The sequence below is a fragment of the Lissotriton helveticus genome, chromosome 12, assembly GCF_964261635.1.
Source record: "Lissotriton helveticus chromosome 12, aLisHel1.1, whole genome shotgun sequence".
Lineage (NCBI taxonomy): Eukaryota > Metazoa > Chordata > Amphibia > Caudata > Salamandridae > Lissotriton > Lissotriton helveticus.
Genome location: NC_136073.1, coordinates 616,887,203 through 616,914,887, shown reverse-complemented (window position 1 = coordinate 616,914,887; position 27,685 = coordinate 616,887,203). Strand labels below are relative to the sequence as shown.

Here is a 27,685-nt window from a genome sequence, read left to right as displayed (position 1 = left end):
GAAACCGAACCATAGATTGGATTAATGTATCAGAAGCATAGCTACAGTGAGACTGTCATTCCTCCGTGTTCGGTAGGCCTCCACCTATTGGGAGAATATGCACACTAGAACAGGGCCATATGTCAGCCCATTGCAAACAGGCATTTTGATAAAGTCCAACTGCATCCTATTAAAGGGACCTCCAGATCTTCCAATGTGGCTAAGTGTTACAGGGGTTCTTCTTTCAACATGTGTCTGCTGACATGTAATGCACCTATGACATAGCTCCTCAGCTAAAGCCCTGAATCAAGGATTTAACAAATTCTACCTAAACAACCTAACCATTGCTTCCTATCCAATGTGTGTGGGACCATGAAAATGTTGTGTCATGGGGTACAATAAACTGTCTGGCAAAACCAGACTTCCATCTACTTAAACTCAAATATTATTTGCATTTATAACATATCAGCTCCAATCCACCCCTGCTGTTCTGTCTCTGGTACTTCTTGTAGTCTTTTGATTTCTTCTCAAGTATCTTCTACTGATAAAAACATTGAAAAGGTAGTGTCCCTTTCAGATTCATTTGCATATTCTTTGTTAAATGTGCATGCTACAAGTGCATAATACCTTACAACTTCATCAGCGTATCAATTTCCAACAGTGGCATAGTCATTGCCACTTTTGAGAGCTCCACATTTAACTACTGAAATCTCATTACATACTTCCTGTTTCCAATAGGGAACCTGAGGATGTCACAAATCCCTTTTATGACCAAAACTTACCAAAATCATGGACCACACCAAAGCCATATTGACTGTCCATAAATATAGTCACTCTCAATTGAGCTGAAAGATGGCAGGCTCTTGCAAGGGCAATTTATCCCACAGAGTTAACACTTTAAAGCCAGGAGGTTTACACCACTTCTTGAATTGCGCAGACACCATAAGCATCTTCAAAGAACCTTCATTGTCTCTTACGAATGAGCTGTCCACAAAAGTATCATGGTCCCACTCATTGTGAGGTTCATCTTTAATGTCTGGTCTTGGCCCATTTATCTGTAACATTTAGGCAGTTGTGTTCAATTTCATCCCAATCGATTTAATTCTCCAGAAATGGTAACAATATAGTTGGGTTGAGTGTTTGACATATTTATAAAATAACATTATGGGCAGCAAGTATTTGTTGTTCATACTTTGTACATCTGCTGTTTGTCAGGTATTACGTCTGTGAACTGGTGAGCAATGTCTCCAAGTGAGGGACCATCACTGTAAGCGGGTATCCCGTCACTATGCGCTCACATTTCTCAATACACTTACCAACTGCTGCAGCCGCTTTAAAACCACCGGACAGTCCTGCTGCAGTGGGGTCAAGTGTAGTTGAATAATGGGGGCGTGGCCAGCAACATGGCCGAGTAGGACGTGTGCCTGCGCTGCTCCAGCAACTTTAAACGATCCGACATACCTGATGGTGGCCTGAGATCCCAAAAACCGATGCCCTTTTACCCTTGGGGGTCCATAATCCCCCCGACGACAGTGAGTGCCGAGTGAGAGCTGCGATGAGCCTGCTTTCCAGAGCGGCAAAGACGGCTCCGAGGGCCTCGGAGCGTGACTAAAGATGGTACCGCTGGGACGCTGAGGAGAGAGTTGGCGCTGCCCGAGGTACTGCCGCATACTGGGCATGGCGGCTGTCAAGAGGCACATTCCTGCTGGGCCGCTGGGGCCGCGGGAGAGAGCGGGGGCTTCAGCGGAGCACTGCATCGGCCCCGGAGAGCCAGCGAGGTGAGCAGAGGAGGAGCGGGCGCCGAGACCTGGACCCACTGGCCGGACTGTTCCTGCCGAGACAGGAGGTGAGGGCTGGCCCCGGGGGACGCGGCGCCTGGAGAGGGTATCTTGAGAGCCGTTGGGCCGTGGCGATTTATGGCTTGAAGCGGCCGTCTGCCCGCCCACCCGATCTCGCTGCGGGGAAACAGCCGGCGTGGAGGGAGACGGGAAAATCCCCTGGAGCCTCGGTGAGAGTGAAGGGGGCCCGAGAGAGCAGCAGGCCTAGACGGGAGAGGCCTCCACCCCCACGGCACCAGAGGGAGACCCGGAGGGGCTCGCCCCCTCCCCCCTCTTGGGAAGGTTTGAGCTATGAGAGACCATAGTGGAAGGTGGCCCACCAACATTCAACGGCGGCATTGAGAGGGCACAGCTCCGATCAGGGGCACACATCGCACCTTCTTGCGACTTCAAGCGCAGATGTGAGAGGCGAATGGGACAGTCAAGACTAGCGACCTGAAGTGGAAGTTCGCCCGCAACAAATCATATCCCGATCTTTATGGGCTGCGCAAGCTGCAGGGGACTTGGCAGAGCATAGTGGAGACAACCTGGTGTGATTTATATCTGGCCCTGCAGGGCTTGGCCAACTGGGGGTGTGGATTTCCCTGTTTGCCTCCCCCCTCCTGGTTCCCCCTCTTCCCTCATGTGGAGATATAGTGACCGGTTATAACTGGAGGCCGAGAAGAGTGAACTGCTGAGTAGCCGGTGGGCAGCTGGTACTGGAGAGATTGTCTGGAGGGGGACCTGGTAGTGGTGGGCTGCGGTGAGGGGCTGATCGGCGCTAGGACAGAGCAGTACCTGCAGGTCGGTGGCCCACGGAAGCGCATCATGGGTAAGAAGGACAAGGACCCTAAGCCTCCCAGACAGGGAACATTGGATCGTTATACCATGGCGGCCCCCCTGCCTCTACGGTTGCTCGTTCAGACACAGCCCTACTGATGAACGCAATACAGGCATCCCACAAGGCCCTGGAGAACAAGATCGGAGAGGTGGGCACAGAAGTAACGCTCCTATGGCAAGACCTCCAAAATCTGGCGGAACGAGTAACGGAATCAGAAGCAAGATTAGGGGAAGCTGAGGATACCATACAGGTTATGAGGAAAGGTATGGCGGAGCTTCAGTCGTCTCATAAACAGCTGCTGTGGAAGGTGGACGATGCAGAAAACAGGGCAAGATGCAACAACCTCAGCTTTGTGGGCTTTAGGGAAGGAATCGAAGGTACAAGCATGGCGGAGTTCCTGCACTCTTAGCTACTACGCACTTTCCCAAAGGATACATTTTTTACTTGTTTCATCATAGAAAGGGCTCACCGAGCGCTGCTGGCTAAACCACTGGCAGGAGCAAGACCTCAGCCAGTAATTGCTTGTTTTCTGAATTTTTTGGAGAGAGACATGATTCTATGGGAAGATAGAAAACTTGGGGAAATCTGTCTAGACAATGCCCAAATAATGGGTTTTCCGGACTACAGCCAGGCAGTGCAGACGCAGAGATGCTCCTACGACTCAGTTAAAGCTAAACTGAGAGACCTCCAAATCCAGTACATGCTATTATTCCCGGCAAAGCTAAAAGTGATATACAAGGAGAAGACACACTTTTTTTAAAACCGGGAAGAGGCGTGGCAGTGGCTGGAGGAACGCCCTCCATTGACAAGACACACGAATGGGGCACAAAAGGTAACTGCTGCAGAGAGGCCAATGGAAGGCCCCAGAGGGACGCCAAAACCGCAGAGGTTGCGACAGAGGCGTGGAAGCTGAAACCCGGATGCGACCCCATACCCCAAAACTGGACCTGTACGGCAGAGACGTAGGAGTGCTGCCTCCCTTGATTCTAATCAGCCGACGGGATCCTGATTCCACTGCCTTGCGGAAAAAGCACAATCAGAAGGGGAGGAGGAACCTCGGTGTTCCTCATCCGAGGGGGAGGAGTCGGACTGGCATTCGCTGCATCCTTTGGTAGCTGAAATAAATGCGATGGAACACGAGACAACGCCAGAGATGGTGGCATCTCGGGGGGACCCCCAGGACTCTAACTTGTGAGGATGGGACCGTAATGGCTGACCAAGTATTGAACATGTTGACATGGAGCACGCAAGTTGGACACCCCCTCCTGTTTGTTTTGTTCTTTTGGCCTAAATTCCTTTTTCGTTATTGCTTGCTCTTGCTTACACCTTTACATGTTCCTCTTTTAAAGGTTTAGAGCGGGTTTCTCTTATTTTGAGGGGTTGAGACTGGGTGGGCGACAGACCTCCTTCAACCGAAAAGCTTAATCTCTACCAGTCGGATGGAGATGGGACTGCAGGGGAGAGGGAGGTGGGGAGGGGGGAGATTTCAGGGAGATTTAAATTGTTTCTGGGGAGGGGAGGGAGGAAGGATTGGGTGTGTGTTGGGAGGGCTTTACAGTTAAAGTTTTAAGGCATGTCACAAATGGGAACAGTCCATACACCTGCGTACCACACACCCGACACCTGCCATCACATAAGCGTTTCACGAATTATGTCTCCTACGGCTGTGGGTAGCCCCCAGACGGTTGCGCAAGTCAGTGGATGTGTCAAAATCCTTACATGGAATGTGAACGGCCTGGGCAACAAGATAAAAATGGGGTAGGTCATGTCCTACGTTAAGAGGGTAGGTCCAGACATACTCCTGCTACAGGAGACCCACCTACACGGTACACGATGCGGGTTCCTTGTGAGGGGGTCATATAAGGTTCTGGTCCATGCTGGGTACACATCAGGCTCTAGAGGGGTTGCTATCCTGATTAAGGAATCCCCCCCCCTTTGTAGCTACTCAGACATGGACGGACCCGCAGGGGACGTATGTGGGGATAACGGGAACATGGGGGCACCAGAAGATCATGATAATCTCTGTATATGCACCACCGAAACTACAAGCTAGAACCCTAGCTGGTCTAGCTGATATCCTCCTGAACACACCAGACACATTACACGTGGTGGGTGGGGACTTTAATGATGTTATGTCCTCTTCGCTAGACAGGTCAAGGGATCGGCCTGATGCCCAAGCACTGACCCCTCTGGTGAAGATGATTGACACACTCGGACTGACAGATGTCTGGCGGTGGCTACACCCGGACACCAAATCTTACTCTTATTTCTCAGGGGCCCACAAGGTGTATTCCAGATTAGATTATGTCTTCCTTCCACGCCATGCTCTTAGCATTGAGGATAAGGCAGAGTATCAAGCACGAGGAATCTCGGATCATTTACCTCTTCTGGTGAGACTTGGGGTGAGACACAAGGCAGGGGGCAGGGGCTGACGTCTGACGGCATGGGATCTCCAGAATAAGGACTTGCTGCGGGCACTTAGGGTGGATACAAAGCTATACTTCACAGACAATTTAGGATTGGTACAATCAGGGGTGATTTATGGGAAGCTTTTAAGATGGTCATGCGAGATAGAGTCCAGAATAGGATAACATGGGAAAAAAGGAAAGTACAGGACGAACTACACGATCTGGAAACTCGTATCCTGGAGCTAGAGCGGAGGCATGTGGTAGACCGTGGCGTGTAGACTATTATATTACTAGTGGATAGACAACAACAGTACAAGGCCCTAGTGACAAATGAAGCTAAAACACAGGCACAGATGACCCTTCATAGACTATATGATGTAGGGGATAAGTCTGGAAAGCTACTGGGGTGGTTAAGTCGTAGAGAGTAGGATGCACGGTGGGTGGAACAAGTGACAGACAGGCAGGGCCATTTTAGGCGGACCGATGTCCAAATAGTTCAGGCGTTCGCCGACTATTCTGAGGATTTCCACAAGGCCGAGACCTGAGCGCGATAGCGGATGTATTGCTGTACCTGGACAGCATTGAACCCCCCATTTTAACTGATGAAGATCAGTTGAGCCTTGAAGAGGAGATAACGATCACGGAGATTAAAGCTAGACTTCGTCCGGGGAAATCCCCCGGCCCAAACGGATTTCCTGCTTCATTCTTTAACAAAACGGCAGATCTACTTATTAGCCACCTGCTGGCCCTGTTCTCGGGGCGGTCCAAGAGGGCATGCTGCCACCAGAACTTTGTATGGCCACAATTATACCTATCGATAAACAGGGTAAACCGCCCGAGGAATGCGCGTCATATCGCCCCATTTCTCTCCTGAACGTGGAGGTTAAACTCCTGGCGACGATTTTGGCGCTTCGGCTGCGACGGGTGATTCCAGGTCTGGTCCACTTGGATCAGACAGGCTTTCTGCCAGACAGGGCAACCAGGTTAAATCTGAGGAGAAGTCACGAAATCAATCAGAGAGCAAGATTATGTAGGGCGCATCCTGTCCCCAAGGGTACTATATAGAAACAATGTGGACGAGCCCACTATGTGTATGTGTTTTTCTTAGTCACTTGTATTGGTGGCCTAGAAACTGGACCCATTGGGTGTTGTTAAAAGACCCCTCACACACCAACCTGTTTGGTGTCATGCTTCATCATCAGGGTCCCAACCAGGCGGCCGAGTGCCACCTGGTTGTGCTTCGACGACTGACTACAGCGGAGCGGGTGTCGTACAACAGAGTGATGTGAGTGAAGGTGAACTAATAAAAAATACCTCTGGGAATCCTTACCTAATGTTTTATTCTTGGCGGCCCAGGGTATTGGTTAAAACTATGTGTGATGCAACTACTAAAGGAACACTATTCCTAAGAGTTGGCTTAAGTGCTGCAGTCTACATGTTTCAGTCCCTTCTGGGTGTTGTGCGGGACTTTCTTCAGGACCATCTAGATCGGCCAAATGCAGTGCCTCTTCCCCGCACCCCGAATACTCCCCAGTGGACCTTCAGCACGCCTACGTGCTACATATAATAATGTGCAAGTCACGAGCGCATATTGAGCTCATTGATACGCAGCACCACATTACCGCTGTTATTGTTCCGGCCATGGCATGACACACAGTATCGCTTGCATGCCGTTCTCTTTCTGAGCCTTAGTCACCTGAATGGCCTATAGGACGAATACTGCATGACACCAATATATACTTTAAGATTGCATTTTATGACGCCAACCAGTTTGGTGTGTGAGGGGTCTTTTAACAACACCCAATGGGTCCAGTTTCTAGGCCACCAATACAAGTGACTAAGAAAAACACATACCCATAGTGGGCTAGTCCACATTGTTTCTATATAAATCTGAGGAGAACCCATAACTGGCTGATGGAGGTGTGTGACCGCCAAGATCCCCACATGTTCCTGTCTTTGAACGTGGAAAAAGCGTTCAACGCAGTACATTGGCCCTTCCTGGAATGAGTATTGATCAAGTTCGGTTTTGTTCCCAAGTTTAGTAAGTGGGTGAACCTTCTTTATACAGAGCCGAGAGCGAGGGTAATGGTCAATGGGGTGCTATCAGCGGACTTCCCCATACGGAGCGGTACACAGCAGGGGTGTCCCCTATCTCCGTTACTGTTCGCCCTTACTATAGAGATAGTGGCATGTGAATAAGACAGGACAGAGGGATAAGAGGGTTTAAAATCGAGCAGGTGGATACGTTCGAGGAGAAAATATTGCTCTATGCGGATGACATCCTCCTATATGTTACCCACCCAGCTGTTTCGATCCCACTGCTGTTCACCCTGTTGGCCCGCTATGGCTCCCATTCAGGATACATGATAAATTGGCACAAGTCAATTTTGTATAGCCCCAGAAAGGGGGAGGTTTGGCCCCCCCTTGACCTGCACTCTTCGGGTCACGGGTGGAGGGTTTACATATCTCGGGATATATGTGACAAGGGATCAATCAATCTCATATCAGAGAAACATTCAGCGAGTGCTCACAAATTTCGTTAATGACGCAACCAGATGGAAGACGCTCCCCCTATCGATTTTAGGCAGTGCCGCAATGTTCAAAATGATAACGCTGCCACGGTTTCTGTATGCCTTACAGAATGAACATTTCCCCCTCCCCCGAAAGGTTTTTAAAGATATAAATGCCGAGCTCCGGTCATTGCTCTGGTTGGGGAAACAATCCAGGATAGCCCTAGAGACATTGCAGAGGAATCAGTATAATGGGGGGATCTCCTTGCCAAATATTGAAGCGTACTACTGGGCAGAACACTGATCGGCGATAAATGATTGGCTCCACCCCCGGCAGATCACCCCACATATAAACGGGAGTGAGGGACAATGGCGCAACGCACCTGTTTGCACTATATATATGGAGGTAGAGGGAAGGAGAGACTGCTCTCAGCAACGCGAGTAACTGTGGAGTAAGCATGGGCGGATTTTGCGGATCCACGATTCACGGATTTGCGGATTCACGGATCGTGGATCCGCAAAATCCGCGGATTATGCGGATCGGCGGATTTGGGGGCGGGGCTTCCTCAAGTGTGTGGGCGGGGCCAAACGGACGGGGCTTCCATGCGAGCGCACATGCCGCTTGTGTGTATAACAGGTCAGAGACCGATCAGAGCAGCAGATTAAGAGACAGAAGCTCGGGCGGGGCCAAACGGACGGGGCTTCCATGCGAGCGCACATGCCGCTTGTGTGTATAAAAGGTCAGAGACCGATCAGAGCAGCAGATTAAGAGACAGAAGCCCCTGGTCACAGGAACAGCACAGGGATTCCGCTCGTCAAAGTCAAAGATGCAAATGCCTCTGGCCAGCATCACAGCGGATTTTCGATGGTATATTTGGGAACAAGGCACACCTGCCCAGCCTCCACAACGCTCACGATTATTTATTTTTGGGCTGATGAATGAGTCACTGCATTTGCGCTTCAACTAGGGCACATGCTTTATTGATATCTGCAAGTGTTTCCTGTTGAGGTTTACTTTTTTGTGCCAGGACCGTCGTGCCCGAATGAACCCTGCCCTTCATATTTATTCAAGAAGACACCACCATTTAAATAATTTACGATGGCGCCGGCAAGCTGCCAGCGCCATCCTGCAAAAGTTACTTAATTAGCTTCAACAGGAAGCTCCAACTGATAAGCTTTATCTTATCTGTTAGAGCTTCCTGTCGAAGCTAATTAAGTAACCATTTGAGGATGGCGCTGGCAGCTTGCCGGCGCCATCGTAAATTATGTTAGGCTTGAACTTTTGACCGCAAAATCCGCTCCGATCGCGGATTGCGGATTCTCGGTAAATTCGCGAGAGTTCGCGGATTTACCGAAAATCCGCAAAATCCGCGATCGGAGCGGATTTTGCGCTCATGCTTACTGTGGAGGCGTGGGAGAGGGTGACCAAGATGATTGACTGGACACACAAACGAACGAAACAGACCCCGATATGGCATTGCGCATGGCTAAAGGAGCTGCATAAGCTGAGGGGGTTTAAAAGGTGGGATGACATTGGCATCTCCGTACCGGGAGATCTTTTGAAAAGGGGAGATCTGAAGTCCTTTCAGGCACTGAGGGTGGACCACGGACTGCATCATACTCAGTACTTGAAATATGCGCAATTACGTCATGCATGGAGGGTGGAGAAGGCGCTCACATGTCCCCTGTCAGAGTATGCCCCGCTTGAGGGCCGTCTACTGCAGGAGCACGTCCCGAGCAAACTAGTTTCCCTGTCCTATAAAACTTTGATTAATAACATGCCCGACGGATTGGTGAAACTGAGAGAGACATGGGAACTAAACTTGGGGGAGATGGACACAAGTCGACTGGCAGACAGCCCTGATGCATCCCAGGGAAGTTTCAATAAAGTCTCGTCTTCGGGTCATACAATTTAAAATTCTGCATAGGATCTATTACATTAGACAACGATTGCACCGAATGGGGCGAGCTAGTGATACTAACTGTCTAAGATGTGGACATGTGAAGGGAGACTTTTATCATACTATCTGGTATTGTCGTGTAATTCAGGAATACTGGGCTAATATATTAAGAGAATTAAGTGAGATACTGGCGACTGCCCTCCTGGTGGAGCCTAAATTGGTTCTATTGGGAATAACAAATGAGGTGGATCTGAATCGCCCACTCCTGAATTTTCTAGCACTAGCTTTAGTGGTGGCTAAGAGGGACGTGGCCCGGGCTTGGGGCGCCCCCATACCATCTCAACTAGATGAATGGAGATGGGGCATGGATATCTACATGGCAGTCGAGAGGGTCACATACAAAGCTAGGGGTTGTCCCAAGAAGTTCACTAGAGTATGGGGGAAATGGAGACGATATCATGGCGTTGGACGGGGGGCTGTGAAAGGAGGAGGAAAGGCCACTCTGTTATCCCGGTTACATGCGGGGAGATCTTGGACTGATGTGTGCAATATAGAGACAGGTGGGGCATCATTGTATCAATGTGTAGTGTTACTTGTGGGATTATGGGAATGTCCGGTGGAGGGAGGAGGGTGGAAGGGGACAGGATATGGAGGATGGATTCATGTGACATGCTTGTTATGTTTACGCATTTTAAAAAAACAAATACATTTTTTTTTTTAAAGTGTAGTTGAACAATATGCGACGTCTTCAAGGATCTCCATGCATCTGAGTAAGCACAGAAAGAGCGCCACCCTCACTCTCACTGCAAAACAATGTGAACATTTTACTGTAATCAGACCTTCCTAGCAACAAGGCACAGCAGAGGTTTTCTCTCAGCTCTAGGAAAGCTTTCAAGCAGTCATTATCCCATGGAAGCGGATCAGGCACTTCTTTGTGCGTCAGCCTCAGTAAAGTCTTGGCCACTAAGGAAATGTTTGGTATCCACTGCAACAGTAGCCTTTCTCAGGAACATTCTAACTTCTCTCTGAGTTCTGGATGCACTAATCTTCAGAATTGTCTCTATTCTCTTCTGTGACACCTTTCTCATTTCCATTTCAGTGGGATGTCCCAAGTATAGGACTCTTTTTTACAGTATTCTAATTTGCTTGGGGGGCCCATGTGTCAGTTCTCAGCTAGATGATTTAAAAGAGAAATTGTGTCCTGTGTATAAGCTTTTTGCATACTGATGCCACAAGTAATTCATCAATGCACTATACAAGAACTGAATTGCAAGCTATCTGCAGAGTCTCCAGATTTGTCTTAAAAATCTGATTAAAGACTGAAGGACTCTCTCTATACCAGTGTGGAACTCAGCACATGGCAAAACCCTGTCTCTAAACACGAATGAAAACAGGAATTAACTGTCCTTATGCAAAATAATAGAGAAAAAGGCCTGACAGAGATCCAAAACAGTAAACCAATGTGTAGTGCAGGGAATCGGAAATAGTATTGTTGCTGGATTCAGTACCAGGGGGCAACTATGTTGTTAATTTTCAAAGATCTTGTACAATCCTATATTTCTCATTGGGCTTCTATAAGCCCATGATAGGCGAATTACAGACTTCCAACAATTTCTTTCAAAATCCCTTGTTTTAACATGTTTCCAATCACTGGCATTATTCCAGTCACTGTATCGGGTGTTAGATAATAAGGTGGTGTTCTTGGGAGAACTGCATATGGTTTTATTGCGATTCAGATATGTTCCAAACCTTTAATTAGTCCAATGTCTTGTCCTGAAAATCCCATACTTCTGTTTTACTGTATCTATCAAATCAGAAGGTAAATCCTCAAATGTTCTCACAATTCTCTGCAGCTCTTCCTTGTCAGGTCATTTAAAATGTCAAATCTTCATCTTGCATTTGAAATTCAACACCATTTGCTGTGCAATTTAACTTCCCCAAAAGATCTCGCCATAACAGATTTACAGGACTTGAATCACATACCACATATAGACAATCTTCCTCAAATAAACCTAGTTTTACAGGCACTTTCTTTGAAACAGGATAAGTTATTTGGGTTCTTTTTGGAACTTACAACTTAGATCTTATTTCTTGAGAGGATAGGTCTGGGACTTCCTCTGTTCTAACAGTTGAACTGGTAGCTCCTGTGTCGATAAGAAATGACACGTAATGGCTATTACTCATATTCTGGGGGGCCATCAGAGTTTGTGGGACTTGCATCATAGGAACTTGTGATTGCGTTGGCATCAGCATTTGTCGAACTGGAACCTGAACTGAAACATTTTGCATTTGCTTCTGATTTACCCCTTGCATTTTTCGATCACCACTCACTCAATTTCGATTCTGTCTACACTCTCTCTTACAATGCCCGAACCTGTCAACAGTGACAAGGTGTTAATTTCTTTAATGTTGCAAATTCTATTCTTGAACACCTCAACTTCTCCCCATGAAACACCAACTCCACCTTGTGCAATTTAACCTCCAACTTTAATACTAACACCTTGCATTCCACCAACATTTCCTCCATGCAATTGATTCTGAACTCCTGTTTGAGCCAACTTTATTTGCGAAAGCATAAACTTCTCTTTAAGTTTCTTATGCTTTAATTCTTGGTCATCACTAAAGCATTTTGCATACCTCAGGATCGTATCTAAAGGTTTTGTATGCCAACTAATCACATGTTGTTATATGTGCATACTGATCTCTGGTTGCAACCACAGAACCAATGGGACGCAAAATCTCCCATGTCTCCTTTTTCAGGATTTTCTCGCCCGCTTTGTTGTTTACACACCTACAACAATCAATAATAGCTAGCATGCACCGATTATTTTGCTTCTTAGGTTGTTCTATTGATCTTTAGCCAATCAGTGTCTATTGCTGGAACTTTTCCTTTCAAAAAGGTAATCACCTCATCGCACTTGATTATTACCACAGCGGAGAGGAGTTGGCCTAGCAGCTAGGACAGTCGACCTCGAATCTGGGGAACTGGGTTTGAGTCTTGGCAATGACACTGAGCAAACATAAATTTGGGGTAAATCACTTCATCTCCCTGTGCCTAACAAAAAGGAATGTGTTCTCATGTAATGCAACTGGTGCTATGTAAAGCGCTCTGATACCCGATTCAGGTCAAGTTCGTGCTATATAAAACTCTGTCAAATAAAAAATATTTTTTTTAAAGTGCACAAGTATGCATTTCTCTTGGAGGCTCAGAACGTGGCCATTGCACAGTTATTTTGCATTAATCCCACAGATCACTCAGTACCACAATATCAAAGAAGGTCTGTTAACAAAACCTTCGTTGTTTTTTAAAAGTGTCTCAACTTGTATATACCACTGTTCAGGATTCTCTCTCAGCTTTGGAAAGTTGTTTGTAAATGTTGCATGGTCAACTATACTCCATGGTACAAGTACATACCGTCCACCTGGTATTTCTCTAAAAGGAAACGCTAAAGCCTTATCTTCATTTGTGGTACTGGTGGTGGCTTACCTTTCGCTTCTGAAACATCTGGTCATTTCTTTTTTTTCCTCACTGACTCTCTAACCTGCCAAAATCCCTCCTTTTGTGGATACACTTTACCAATTCCGTAATGTGTACCCTTATCCCTGAAGACCTCATTGTCAAAATAGCTTCATCATCTATTTGCAACCTTTAACCTTTCTTTAATATTAACACTCTTCGAGAGATGTACCTCATATTTTCATGCCAATTCAGTTAATTTATTATGGGGGGCAGCTACACGTTTTATAATCTCCTTACTCAGATATACCAAATAATTTTCCTGGTATTGATTAAAATGTGAAATGACTAGGCATCCTCTAATAATGTGTTCTAACTCCACCTTTATTTTTGTTACATTCAAAGGTCTCACCCTTTCCTATCTACTAGATGGTCTCTCTGTTTCTGCCACCCTTTAATTTTCTGAAGTTTCTTCAAACCATGTGGGGACAATCCCATCATCAAATGGACCCGTCTCACTGTTAAATTGGTGTTGTAAAGACAGTTCTTTTCCCTTCTCTTAATAATTAAACATGTTGTGGTGGGTTCCAGGCAACAATTTGTGAATTTTGTGATGCCAGAATAAACCCTGTCACAGTTACTCCTCCTACAGCATCTTTAACAATAGCGTTCAGAACAATATTTATTGGTGTAGTGACAACAGACACTGGCATTGTCTATGAGCTGATGCAACTTGTGCTACTGGAGCAGGAACAGTCACAATTGAAACAATAACATTTGGAGCGATTGCAGTAGGGGATGCTTCAACAGGTGCAGATGCAATCCGAAGTACTAGGAGTGGTCTTTCAGTCTAAATTGCAGTCAGATCAACAGGGGCTGCAGCAGGCGCGCAACGCCCATTGGACTCAAAGGGCTTCAGCCCCCCCCGTCGTGTGTGGCAGCCCGGGATGAGACAGCTTCCCGGGTACACACACAGCCGCACCTGAGTACTTCACAGGTCTTTTAAAGACCTTTTGCTTGTTAATGAGACTTTGATGTCGTCCCCCCCCTGATTAGAGCCCCTGCAGCTCCACTCTGCCTTTTGCTTGAAGAATCAGCCCCCCCCCCCGAATTTTTTTCCTAGCCCCCCAGAAATTTGACTCTAGTTGCGCCTCTGGGCTGTAGCTATTGTAGCATTTCGTCTATTGCACACTGGTGATTCTTCTTTCCTAGGGGCCTCCTTGATGTACTCCTTCATTTTTACAGCATTGCCTTTATTTCATTTCATGATTTTTTTGTAGTACTTTTTTAACTCCATTATTTCTTTTTTCCATGTTGACTCCCCTCTTACCTCTTCGTTTCTTCTTTTCTTTCTTCCTGTTATTTTTTTTCCTTTCCTTCATTTTTCTGTCTTCATCTTTGTGTCCTTCTCATTTCCATTTTAAAATGTCCTTTATATTCATTTCTTCTTGTTTTCCTTCTTCTTTCTTCCAAGCTCCGATCCTATCGTGAAGCTGTTGTGCATTTCTTTAATTTGTCCGGTTAATGGCTAACTACTTTTTTCCTTTGGCCTTTCCTATTTCTTTATTTATGTGTCTTTTGCTTCTTTTTTTTCTTTCTAATTTACAGTCTTTACCCGGTCCTTTTATTTGCCTCTTTCCTACCCTCCAGAAATCATTCGAGTTTCCCTGGACCGAGCATACTCTTTAGCAGTGCCCCTGAGCTTTGCCCGACCCTGTTTTCGGATGGAAGAGAATGTGCGCCTGGTCTGCTGGTGGGACACGTCCACGGTCTCCCCAGCTTGGCTGCCTCAGCCTGCCTTATCTCCTCTGCTGGCACCACCCCGCCCGTCCAGCAGGTGAGCCCTTTTGTTGTGTGTCTGGAAGCCCCGCCCCCGGAGCCTGGAGCATCACTCCCAGAGATGCCTGCACACGCGCTCGCATCCTGAGGGTAGCAGCCGCGGCGGAGGCAGGGCGGAGGACAGCGCGCAGTGTGTGCAGAGCGGGACGGGGCAGCGCACGGACGTGTGGAGGACGCGGGCCGCGGAGACGGGGCAGGGATGCTGCAGTGAGGGGACCGGGGCCATGAAGTCCGGAGGGAGCCGGGTGCTGGGGGCGCTGCTGTGCCTGGCCGTCCTCTCCGCTCCGGTGGCCCCCTGCCCCGAAGCCTGCAGGTGCTACGGGACCTCGGTGCAGTGTCTGGAGCCCAACACCCTGCGCAGCTTCGCCGTCTTCGGGGATATGGAGAACCTGACCGAGCTGTAAGTGCCACCTACTTTTTCACTTGTCTCTGTTAGCCCGGTGTGTGTGGCACTTGTGTCACTTGTCTCTGTTAGCCCGGTGTGTGTTGCACTTATGTCACTTGTCTGTCTCTGTTAGCCCAGTGTGTGTTGCACTTGTGTCACTTGTCTCTGTTAGCCCGGTGTGTGCGGCACTTGTTTCACTTGTCTCTGTTAGCGCGGTGTGTGTTGCACTTATGTCACTTGTCTGTCTCTGTTAGCCCAGTGTGTGTTGCACTTGTGTCACTTGTCTCTGTTAGCCCGGTGTGTGCGGCACTTGTGTCACTTGTCTCTGTTAGCCCGGTGTGTGTTGCACTTATGTCACTTGTCTGTCTCTGTTAGCCCAGTGTGTGTTGCACTTGTGTCACTTGTCTCTGTTAGCCCGGTGTGTGCGGCACTTGTGTCACTTGTCTCTGTTAGCCCGGTATGTGTTGCACTTGTGTCACCCGGTATGTGTTGCACTTGTGTCACTTGTCTCTGTTAGCCCGGTGTGTGCGGCACTTGTGTCACTTGTCTCTGTTAGCCCGGTATGTGTTGCACTTGTGTCACCCGTATGTGTTGCACTTGTGTCACTTGTCTCTGTTAGCCCGGTGTGTGCGGCACTTGTGTCACTTGTCTCTGTTAGCCCGGTATGTGTTGCACTTGTGTCACCCGTATGTGTTGCACTTGTGTCACTTGTCTCTGTTAGCCCGGTGTGTGCGGCACTTGTGTCACTTGTCTCTGTTAGCCCGGTATGTGTTGCACTTGTGTCACCCGGTATGTGTTGCACTTGTGTCACTTGTCTCTGTTAGCCCGGTGTGTGGCACTTGTGGCACTTGTCTCTGTTGTGTCACTGTGTCACTTGTCTCTGTTAGCCCGGTGTGTGTGTCACTTGTCTCTGTTAGCCCGGCGTGTGTGGCACTTGTGTCACTTGTCTCTGTTAGCCCGGTATGTGTTGCACTTGTGTCACTTAACCTTAGGAGTGTCGTTTATTCAGTCACTGCCGAGTTCTGCTGTCGGGGTTTGCTTAGCGCTTCCAATCCTGACTGAAAGGGGAAGGCGAGTGTCCTGGAACGGTAGTGACTTGAGCGGCGTCACTCATGTAAGGCAAGATTGGAGATTAAACCTTTGGTTGCTGGACTGTGTCTCACTTAGCGCACCAAAAAAGAAGACGCGTAGTGACCTCTCGCGCTATCGCGCACTCAACATTTACACAGCAACTTGTGGGTGTTGCCAGAGGCTGCCCGAGAAGGGAAAGGAGCCGCGCAGAGTTGCCCAGGATTTTTTATTTATTTATTTATTTATTTATGCATTTTTATATAGCGCGGACTTTACCCGAAGGCGTCAGAGCGCTTCACATTAGGAACAGAGATGAAACATAATGAGAAACATTACAAAAGAACAGATTGCAAATGACACTGTTATAAAGAGAGGGCGTCGGTACGAAATCCTGTCTCCTTGTTTGACTCCTTAGGCGTACTCTTCACCCTTCTTCCATCAGTCACTCAGATTCTGGAGTCTGAAGGGCGAGGCTCACGTTCACCAACCTGTACATTAAGACTCCCCCCCCACCCCCTCTCACTTCCTACCACCATCAACTCCCACCCACCACGAATCTGAGAGGAATGCGTTCCCTCTAGAAGCAGCACATTTCATCTTTACTAACTTTGGGAGTCTAGGGATAGGAAAAGAGGATTTACCCCTCGATTGGTGATTCCCCCCGCTCTAGAATATAACAATGTTCTGACTGTCAAGGAGAGAGAGTTATAGAGTCATTTGGTTTTAATACTACTATGTGCCGAGCACCTGTTACTCACACTCCCAGGTATCCCCCTGCTGGCCCGCACGTAACCCCAAGACAATATTTCTTATGCCGCAGCTGGGGGCGCCCAAATGTACAGCGGTGTTCCAGTCCAGCGACTCTCGAGGCGTGCGGGCTTGTCCTCCGGATTCAGGGGCAGTTGTGGCGCGTGAAGAAGCCCCCTGATTGGCCCCAGAATCCAGGGAACTAATCAAACTTTCTAATTTTACTGAGAGGTCTGTAAACTTAGAGGCACTCGCAAGCCGTCTCTTCGGCGGTCTGCCTGCATAGCGCCTTGAAGAGTATGTGGTGTTTGGTAAGTTATGGAGGGGGTAGAACTGGCATGGGGTGCCACGATGTTGCATGGACTGTGTGCCAACTGAAGAGTTCTTGTGGTGGTGTCTGTGTGTCGGGCGTTGCTGCCCCGGTGTCAGACAGTGGAGCTCTGTGCCCAGGGAATGTTTATGGTGGTGATGGGCTCGGCCGGCTTTTGTGTTTGTGGGGCCCGGTGCAGCAATCTTTGTTGGCACCTCCAATGCTCTCCTTCTCACCACCACCCTCCAAAGGTGCTCTTCATGTGTTCATTGCCCCCTCTCACCTGCATTTCATGTGTTTTACTGCGCTACTCATACAATGTATGGTGTCAGCATGCTTTCCATCACGCATACAGTATATAGAGACAATGAGTCATATGTGTTCAAATCAATGTATAGGAAATGTTACATAAGACAATGAGGATTACAAGGTGTGGGAGGTACGTCAATCATACTGGGAGGCATTATATCTGAATAGTGCTTGCTCTGAAGAAAAATAAAGTCTGGATGTAAAACGGTAACACGGTGATTGGTGTTGGATTTATTAATAATGATTTATTTGTACCCAAAATAAACTCTTTTTAGCAACCTTAGGAGGAAGAAAGACTGAGGGAAAAGCAAAGCTTCTAAAGCTATGCCTTGCAGTTTGCATGCAGCTCTTTGATGCCGGTTCATAGCTCGCTGTGCTATAGTCGAAAGACTGTGACGTATGAACTGCAAGTGAGAAAAGGATGGATGTGACAAAATCAGAAACCTACCTAACTCTTCACAGAAAATATAGTTGTGTGATCTGCATGTTACTCGTACTTTGCAGCAGGCAGATTAACCCTCAGCGCTACTTTATGATGAGGCAAAACTGGGACTAGACAAAGCAGGTCCACTCATCACCAGAGTCGTCTTGACATGCTGTAAAATTACTGGAAACTCAGTGAACTGTGCAGCAAGTGTTTTCAACCCATAAGATATTTAAAAGTACAATGCCCTAAGCCGGGTGCCCTGTGCAGTGGCATGGGTCGCACCGCCCTAACGATGGCGCTGATGAGGAGTGGGAAGTGATAACAGAGACAAAGCCTTCCCAGTGGCTCTGGGGTTCAGTGTATTTGGAGGGAGTATAGTGGTATTGTGTGGGGGGTAGTGGGGCTGAAGCTCTGAAGCCCAAGCAGGGTTTCAGGGCACTGGGTTCCCGTAGAGGGGTTATGTCATTGTGGTGTGGAGAGGGCACAGTGATGCCCAAAAAATACCCCATGAAATATGAATTCTACGCCCATGGTTGGTTTTTGATGGTGTGTGGAAGCTGGCAGCACTGCCCATTTGCTCCACATGGCACTCTGATTCCGTACCCATGGATGGCTTGTGATGCCCGCCGTGAGTGGGAGGGTGCCTAACAGCTGGCTTTGCTCATCTTTCATCAGAATATTATGCCATTTGGTGACTTAGATTGGATGTGTGTATATAGTGTGTGCAATGTGTATTTCCCATTTCATTATCCTATTTTCTTAGGAGGGGTGCTCCTCATTGTGATACCATAGGTAACATATTTTGGGTGCACAGGATGTGGTACCATGTTTTTGGCGTGCCCCCCTAATGTGGCAGGTCCTGGCTGCTGCCTAGGGGACTTCCAAGGGAGGTAGGAGCCCCAGGTGCTCAACACTGAGGGTTCCACTTTGCCTCCACACTCCAGAGTAATGGCTGACCAGGAGTAGAGGTTCTCGGGAAGACAACGCCCAGGATCACACAATCCTGGAAGCCAGTCTCAGAACACACGTCTCTTGGCTAGATCCAGCGGTCTAACCACCAATCCAGCAGATGCCAACAAGACGCGGCCTCTTTCTTTGCTTCTTCCTTCTCTAATCACTAGAATCTAGCATTCTCACGGTTACTTCCCCCTGGTTGTGTTTAAATGAGTGTTTATGAAGTGATAGAAGCAAACCTTATTAATGAGCAAAAGCACACAAGAATATTATGGTACGTTGTGCACAATAGGCGGCTGGACATTAGACAACAACAGTGCGAGTAACGCCTTTTATAAAGGCACAGGGGATAGGGATCACCCAAACCACTAAGAAACGTCCAAGGGGGAAACTTTAATATTAGCTGGACATTAGAGACATTTATACTTCCTGTATCTAGAACACATTATCGTTCTTTATGGATTGGTACTATAATCTTTGGCTGGTGCGATGGGACCATCAACATTCACAATGAACTAACCAAAGCAGGATGTTGTGGATTCAAAATTTAGTACACCTCAACCAACCAACCACAGAGATAGAGATGTGTTGGCAGAGACATAAAATTCCCAAGAGAAATCCGATGAACGCCTCGCCACACCTGACTTAAAGCACCTGTACCCAACTATTTCCTACAGAATACATTTATAGGGGGGTGTAACACCGCAACCACCCCCCACGCCCAGCTACGCCCATGGGTGTTGGGCATCTTGTATACTGAGTGCTGTGCGTCAGATGTTTCTCGTTGCTGAGTTTGGTATAGTATCTTGCACAACGAGCCCGCACCCGTGAGGTGCTCGGTTAAGACTGGACCTAAGAGTAGATTGTGTGTCCATCATCTTTCTCCCTCCGGGCTCATGAGTTTGCTGTGATGCTATCAGCATCTGGGATAAAGTCTGTTTTCGTACTACTGCTTGGTGGTGTTCTTTGTAGGCTTGTGCTGTAGCAAATGCCTAAACCCTACTATGGAGAAAATTTCACATCAAAGTTTTCAGTTTAAAAAATGTCTTGTGAATCTTAAATGCTATTATCTTATTTCTATCAATAAACTTCCTTTGAACAAAAAAAAAAATGTCTCGTGAGCCGTGGGGTCAAAAATCACTGTATGGATCCTCAGACCGGTCGAAGACCAGTGGCCTATTTGGTAAGGATCTTGGTATGAGCAGGTAGTACTCCTGGCTTATGCATGGTATCATTACTAAGTCTGGTGTACTTTCTATTGGTTGTTTGTTAGAATATATATCATTTCACTGAAATATGTCCTTCATTTCATGCACAAAAATATCATTCCATTGGGTATCGACTTTCAATCACTTACTCCAAAGGGATATATTTACGTAGATGTCAGTTAGAGCATAATAGTTACGTGATACGAAATTGTTAGACCACATTACATTTTTCTGGGTTGTGAAGTATCTGTCCTGTCCTTCCTTCTCTTGAGCTGGCCACCGTCCCCGACCAGAGGGCATTTGTTGACATCTCTGTTAACTGACCTGGAGGCCCTCTCACCTCAGAAGACTGCTTCCCTTCCCACATGCCCCTTCCTTTTCCAGTGACACCCCACCCATCGCCCCATCTCTTCCTACTGCTAACCCCTGCTTACACAGGCATCGTTTCTTGAGAGGCCCCACTCTACCTTCAGGTGATAACTCCTCCCACTTCTGAATAAGAGCTTCAGATGGATATTTTTGGGTGGCCACCTTGGTGGTTTCCATGGCATGCTCATAGGGTCTGGCACAGCAGAGATGACACGCCCTCCCTGCCCCATTAGTTAAGGGAGACCTAGAGTCGGCAGTGTGTTGTGTCAGTTGTACGGCGTTACAACGCGGGCTTTTACCCCCATGCCATTACAACGATTTTTTACAACGCAAGTCGTAACAATGACTTGCGTTGGGGGCGCTGGATAGTGGAATAGTTTAATTTTCTATTCCGACTCCAGCCCACGTTCACAGTAGGGAAGTAGTTGGATAGAAAATTAAACTATTCCCTATCCTACAGCGCCCTCCAGCGCAAGTCGTTGTAACGACTTGCGTTGTAATAGCAGAGTTGCAATAGCAGTGCGGGGTAATGCCCGCGTTGTTATGGATGTTTCCCTAACACAGTAGTTTATTAGGAAACACTTTATATATAAAGATTTAGCTAGCCTCGAACTCATGACCCTTGTTTGCAAAGAACTGATTTCTTTATTAAATATTGGAGATGTACCGAATTATTGAAAAAATGTTTTTAACATATACACAGTACACTGCCCCCCCCCCCCTACGCCTCCCTAACAGAACACGTAACTGTGGGTATAGTGGCATAGCCCACTTCCTAGGGCACAGAGTACATCTACATATCTATACAGCCTGGGGGTCCTATCCTCTCCTCCGCCAGAACCCTGCCTTCCCCATTAGTTTGCATTTGTTTTTCTTTTTTCCACCCTGCTCTATAGTGCTCCCTCCTCTTAATTTGTGCCGGAGGTAGCAGGTAGTCGGTGCAGGCACTCATTTTTGCAAAAGCGTGATTAATGTATCACCATCTGCCTTTGACTCGGCTGAAGAGAGAGAAAGGTAGGAAATGGAGAAAGAAAGAGGGATGTTGGAAAAACTGCGAGGAAGAGAGAAAGAAGGGGTGAAAAGAACCTGCCAGGGTGAGAGGAAAAGCCAGGAAGCGTGGGTGGTCGAAGAAAGAGGCGTGAGGTGGAATCTAGGGTGGGCAGCTGCAGTCCGAGCGTCCAGCCGCACTGGTCCCATGTCCCACAAGCTTTGGGCCATTGTTTAACACACGAGGCTCTCTTGCCCCACCACCCTGCTCTCTTTATTCCGCCCTCTGTCCTGTGCTGCCCCCATGAATGAGTGCAGAGAGTTTCATCGCTTGCTCCCTGGGTGGCCCCTCTCGGTCGCTGTCCTTCAGCACTAGCGGTGCTCTTGCAGAGTTTCATTGCTTGCTTCATGGGTGGCCCCTCTCGGTCGCTGTCCTTCAGCACTAGCGGTGCTCTTGCAGAGTTTCAATGCTTGCTCCCTGGGTGGCCCCTCTCGGTCGCTGTCCTTCAGCACCTAGCGGTTCTCTTGCAGAGTTTCAATGCTTGCTCCCTGGGTGGCCCCTCTCGTTCGCTGTCCTTCAGCACCTAGCGGTGCTCTTGCAGAGTTTCAATGCTTGCTCCCTGGGTGGCCCCTCTCGGTCGCTGTCCTTCAGCACCTAGCGGTGCTCTTGCAGAGTTTCAATGCTTGCTCCCTGGGTGGCCCCTCTCGGTCGCTGTCCTTCAGCACCTAGCGGTGCTCTTGCAGAGTTTCAATGCTTGCTCCCTGGGTGGCCCCTCTCGGTCGCTGTCCTTCAGCACCTAGCGGTGCTCTTGCAGAGTTTCAATGCTTGCTCCCTGGGTGGCCCCTCTCGTTCGCTGTCCTTCAGCACCTAGCGGTGCTTTGCTCGCACGAGCGCGGTTGCCATTTTAGAAAGTGGCGAGTTGCGACAATACAGTTCCAGTGCGTGTGCCCCCTATTTGGCCATATATAGTCCTGGGGGAGATCTTTCTTGCGCATAACTCTCAGATCGATCGCCAAGACCGAAAATAAGAACATCGTGCACAATGTGGGATAGGGCGACGTATTTATTTTATTTAATGCATTTTTATATAGCGCCGACTTTACCAGAAGGTGTCAGAGCGCTGTACAATAGAACCAGTTACACCATGAGAGAAATGTTAAAAAATAGAACGTTACAAAAATAAACAGGAGAGGTAGGGTAAAGCCATAAAAGGCAATAACACAATATCAAACACAGCAAGCAAGCAAGGGTGAGGAATGGACAAGAAAATATTACAAATGTACAATGATGAACGGACTGTAATGTATGATATTACAGTGGATATATGATACCACAGTGCAGCCAAAAACGCGTTATTATACTTCTGTGACATCACTATAGAAGTATTATGTCACAGCGGAGAGCGCTTTTACCAATCACATTAGGGTCGAGGACAGCACAATGGCGCTTTTGTGTCATTGTACCGCCGCGAGGTTGCTTCAAAGCTCTTTCAGAAGAGAGTAGGGGTGGGTAAGAGCAGGGCTTTAAGTGGGATGAAAAAACTGGGGGGGTCTGTCAAAGGGGCGTGGCCGATGTAATTAAGGGCGTGGATTAAAAACACGTAAGCTGGAACATCAGTGTTTAGCATAGGGTGCCACGCAACTAGTATTTTGCTGTTTCTGTCATTGCAGAATTTCAGATACATAATAGAAGTAACATTACACCTACAACAAGTCAGGGCTATTGGCTTTGTCAATGGTTGTTGGCTGCATGTGAGAAATAAGCAACAACTACGGCGTCGTGCTATATAATATGAAAATACTTCCATTCTGATATGAGACAGAAAGAGATATACCGAACTTTGAAGTTACGTCAAAGGCTTGGAAGGGTGGGTGTGCAGCAGAGTAAAGATTTATGTTTTTTCACCCTGAGGGTGAGGGCGTTAGGGATCCGTCTCAGCACCTGCTTTTTAAAGCCCTGAGTAAGGTTAGAGACTGGAGAGCATCCGGTCAGTGGCACTGTAGAGGGGGGGGGGCATTATCATGTGTCCACAGCCCTTTCCACAGAACCAGGCTTGGCCCCAGGAGGAAAGGGCTCCACTGTCAGTCACAGGCAGATCGGAGGTGTTTTAGTTGGTAGCATTACGGGGGTGCCGTGGGGTCCTATTTCAAGGGAAATGGGCCACCGACGGCAGATTGGGAGAAAAACACAGCACGGTCATATTTAGTGGGCCCCTTATATTTCTGGACTCGGTGGCACTGCACCAGTTGCACCTTTTATACCTACGCGCCGAGTTTTAGCCCTCCATGGACCAGCAAGGTATCTGAGAGGGTCATGTCGATTTTTTTGTTACAGCCGAACAGGACGTTTTACCACTGCAACAAGCATTTACGACCCCACAAAGAGTGTATGTCGTGACACAAATCTGCGACATCTCAATACATTGCGCCATTGCAACACAGATTATGAGGCGGGCAATTGAGCGAGTACCACGGCTGGGTAGATACATGCCATCACGAAAGATGCATGCTGGTACTGCACATACCTGTTGCGTCGTCATAGGGTGTGTGTACTACGGCACAAACGCGACATTACAACATTACTATCGGAGGGATACCTTATTCGCTGATTTAGGACACGAATCGAGTGTATGTCGGCCCAGCACCTGGGGATTTACAATAAGACGTAGGAATTAAAAACACAGATTTGTGACAACAAAACGTCACAGATCTGTAGTAGCATCCTAGGGGTTATTTCACTCTGGCATAGATGTGCCATCATAATATAAATATTGTATTTACAACAGATGTGTCTGACGTCACAGTAGGGAGTATCCCTCTACAGCAAAGATCTATACAATCTCAGAGAAGAGAAATTAGCCATCTGTGATATCACGATTGTGGCGACGTAATATGTTTTTTTTACTACTTTTAATATCAGGGGTACCTCTTCTGTGGCTTTCCGATTTTACCACATACTGGTACCAAGGTGCCCAGCGATTAACTAATTTGCCCAAGAACAAACAACTTGTTCAAATGTCAACGAGATTAGCAAAACTGGTGTCTGGAGATAGCTGTAGCTCTTTTCTAAAGTGGTCTATGACATCATAGGAGACGGTGTAATGTCCTATCAGGCATCTATGCCATCACAATAGAATCTGTTATACCCTAAAGGCCATCTATAACTTCATAATAGGGTATGTTACATCACATTGGTCACCTATATCATCAAATTAGGGTTTGAGATGAATGTATCACTTTAACGTCTGTGGCAGTTTAACAGGGCATTTCATAGCCCAGTAGCACCTAGGACAAGACAATAGGCTATCCCATATCATAAAATAATAATTCCTATCTAAAGAGCATTTAAACATTACAGTACATAATACCATATGCATCCACAAATGCATTTTACATAGCAATGAATGCATGTAACATCAAAACCTTTTATATCGTATTACAACTTGTATAAATGACATGACGAAAGGTACTATATAGCATCACAATAATGCTGAAGTGTAAAAGTTTCTATTGTGGCGTGTGTCTCTCTCGGTAGCCTAGCACACAGGCGCAATGCTTGGGGCTGTGTTCAGGCGCCAAGAGGTGCGTCCAGGGTGTGTGCCGAACGGAAGCACCAGGGGGCGCTGTGCATCACATACGTTTCCAAGCCCCGGGCCTCCTGGGCAGGCGCAGTCTCCTCAGAGAGGAGCCCCTTTGTGTAGTGTGACACTCCTCCCAGGAGTGCTCCCAGGAGAGCCAGGCCCCGCCCCTCACTCGCCTCCACCTGATGGAGGTGAAGGGTGCGGGGCATCTCCCATCTCACCAGATGGAGGTGAAGGGCGGGGCACCTTCCTGCCCGCCTAAGGGAGATAAGGGGACGGGGCACCTCCATGCCCACCTGAGGGAGGTGAGGGGGAGGGGCACCTCCTGCCCACCTGAGGGAGATGTAGGGAGATGAGGGGGCGGGGCACCTTCCTGCTTCTGATGAGGCAGCGGCGGAAGAGGTGTGTCCCCTGAGCACGCGCCGCCAGTACAGGCCCTGCCCCGAGAACCTCCCTTTTGAATCCAGCGCCCTCGGAGCAGGTGTCCGGATTCGGACGGGTGCACGTGCCCTCTGTTAGCACACGTCACTCGACACTCCCGCCCGTTTTCGGCGCTGCACGTGGATTCTCGAAGAAAAGCTGACCTCTTTTCCCTCCGTTCAAGGCCGCTTGTTCACCAATCCGTCACGCGCACAAACACCGTGGCGATGTACAGCAAAGCAGCACAGCAGGCTCATATACAGCCGCACAGGGGGCAGTTTAGTAACCTCTCACTCCAAGTATTAATATGTCGCTGCTGTGGATTCGTATACCATTTGTGAAAAGTAATAATGATAACGACAACAGCTACGGTTATTATTTCTATTATTATTATACCATTATTGATATAGTTATTATTATTTATATTATTAATATACCATTATTGATGTTATTATTGTTACTATTGTTATTATTTCTATTATTATTATACAATTTTTGATATTGTTGTTATTATTGTTACTATTATTGTTGTTTTTATTTCTATTATTATTGAGATTAGTATTATTAAGATTATATACTTGTTGCTGGTGTTAGTGCTGATGTGTTGCTGTTATGGCTTGAGTAGTTGTAATACTTTTAGCTAACACAACAGCTATGGTTTGAATGATTATTGTTTTAAAATGATTGCAGTTGTAATTATAATGCTATTAATAATGACCTTGGCCGTCAGAATAAAGTGATTGCCACCTGCTGCCTAAATCCCAGCAGGGGCTCTTCCGGTCATGAGTGCTCTGTAGCTGTTAGGTGGCAGCTCACTGTACATAGCAGAAACAAACATGAACTCGAGGGTATATAGATAGCGCTTGGAAACCTGGTGGCTTGGCGCAACCTATGCACCAAATGTAAGCAACTCGACTGCTGATCTTATGAACGATGAAAACTGCCTGGAGAGGCTCCCCACTTCTTTGTGACTTGAGACAGGCGGCTCTGCGCAGCCGTGGAACAGAAACGGGGAACCTGAAAAGTATTTACAAAATCCGGAGTTCTTTATCTCTTAGTTTGTCCATGTGTTCGCAGCTCAGTGTGGGTATTTTTGCGACAAACCTGCTGATCAAGAGTTCCAAACCGCGAAAGCAAGATTGAGTATAAAGTGTTTGCATAGGTTTAAGATCCATGTCTCATTTTATGATGTTTGTTAAATGACGCCTTATGTCACGTCTTACACGTGGTATGCTATTTTATGTTGTTATGTCCTATGAAAAGTTGAAACTTTATTTTATGTTATTTCATATTGTTATTTTACGCTAAGTTTGTGTTATGGTGTCTTGGATTGTTTTTACGTTAGACTGTTTTGTATTGTTGTATCTTGTTCTGTATGTCTAGGTTTACGTCATCACGTGTTAGTCGTTATCATATATCAGGTTATTTTTATGCTGGTTTGTTATATATGCCTTGCATCTGACCTAATGATGTGTTATGCCCTGCAATATAGGTTGCTTCGCCATTGCGTGTAATTTGTTATGTTATGTTGTATTTTTATGCTACGTTATATTAATTATGGGGGTTGTTCATTGTTCTTACTTGGGCTATCTGTAGACGGTGGCACAGAAGGCCTCAAACACTAAGCTGACTTAATCGAACTATAAACATGTTGGGATATTTACTGTTGGTGACAGTTAGGTATACCTACCTTTTTCTCCTCTAGACTGTATAGTTCCTTTAATGCGCCTATTAGGTTCCATCTAGGCGCATGAAGGAGCCCCGATTAACCGTGGGTACACAGGAAACCTCTCTTCAGCTAACCGTGTGCGGCGCTACAGTCCTCTGGGAGAACTTTGGATTGTATTTTATTTAATGGAGAGAGGTGGATGCCCGCCTGCCCCTCTCTGCCCTCGCTACCCCAGGGCCCGACTGCCCCCCTCTACCCTCGATGCCCCAGGGCCCGCCTGCCCCCCCCCCCCCCTCAGCCCTCGATGCCCCAGGGCCGGCCTGCCCCTCTCTGCCCTCGCTATCCCAGGGCCCGCCTACCAGACTCGGCTCTCTCTGAGAGTTCGATAAGTGCCGACTCAGAGCTTTCTCTGAGGTCCGTCCGATGGCCGGGGTGACCCCGGGCATCCCCGCCCGGCGTGGGCCTAGGAATGTGTCCATCATGCTCTGAACGTAGA

At 47.5% G+C, this 27,685-nt stretch overlaps 1 protein-coding gene across 2 annotated transcripts in view; it reads left to right on the top strand.

Moving 5' to 3' along the window:
- Positions 1-27,685, top strand: part of NTRK1 (neurotrophic receptor tyrosine kinase 1) — a 541,605-nt gene that overhangs the window by 174,166 nt on the left and 339,754 nt on the right. The window contains exon 1 of one of the 2 annotated variants that reach the window (XM_078669329.1): positions 14,943-15,152. The exons of the other annotated variant lie outside the window; for it this stretch is intronic. Coding sequence (XP_078525455.1) covers positions 14,977-15,152 — 176 coding nt within the window. The 5' untranslated portion in view covers positions 14,943-14,976. Of the gene's footprint in view, positions 1-14,942; positions 15,153-27,685 lie in introns of those variants that run through there. 2 annotated transcript variants of the gene reach the window in all.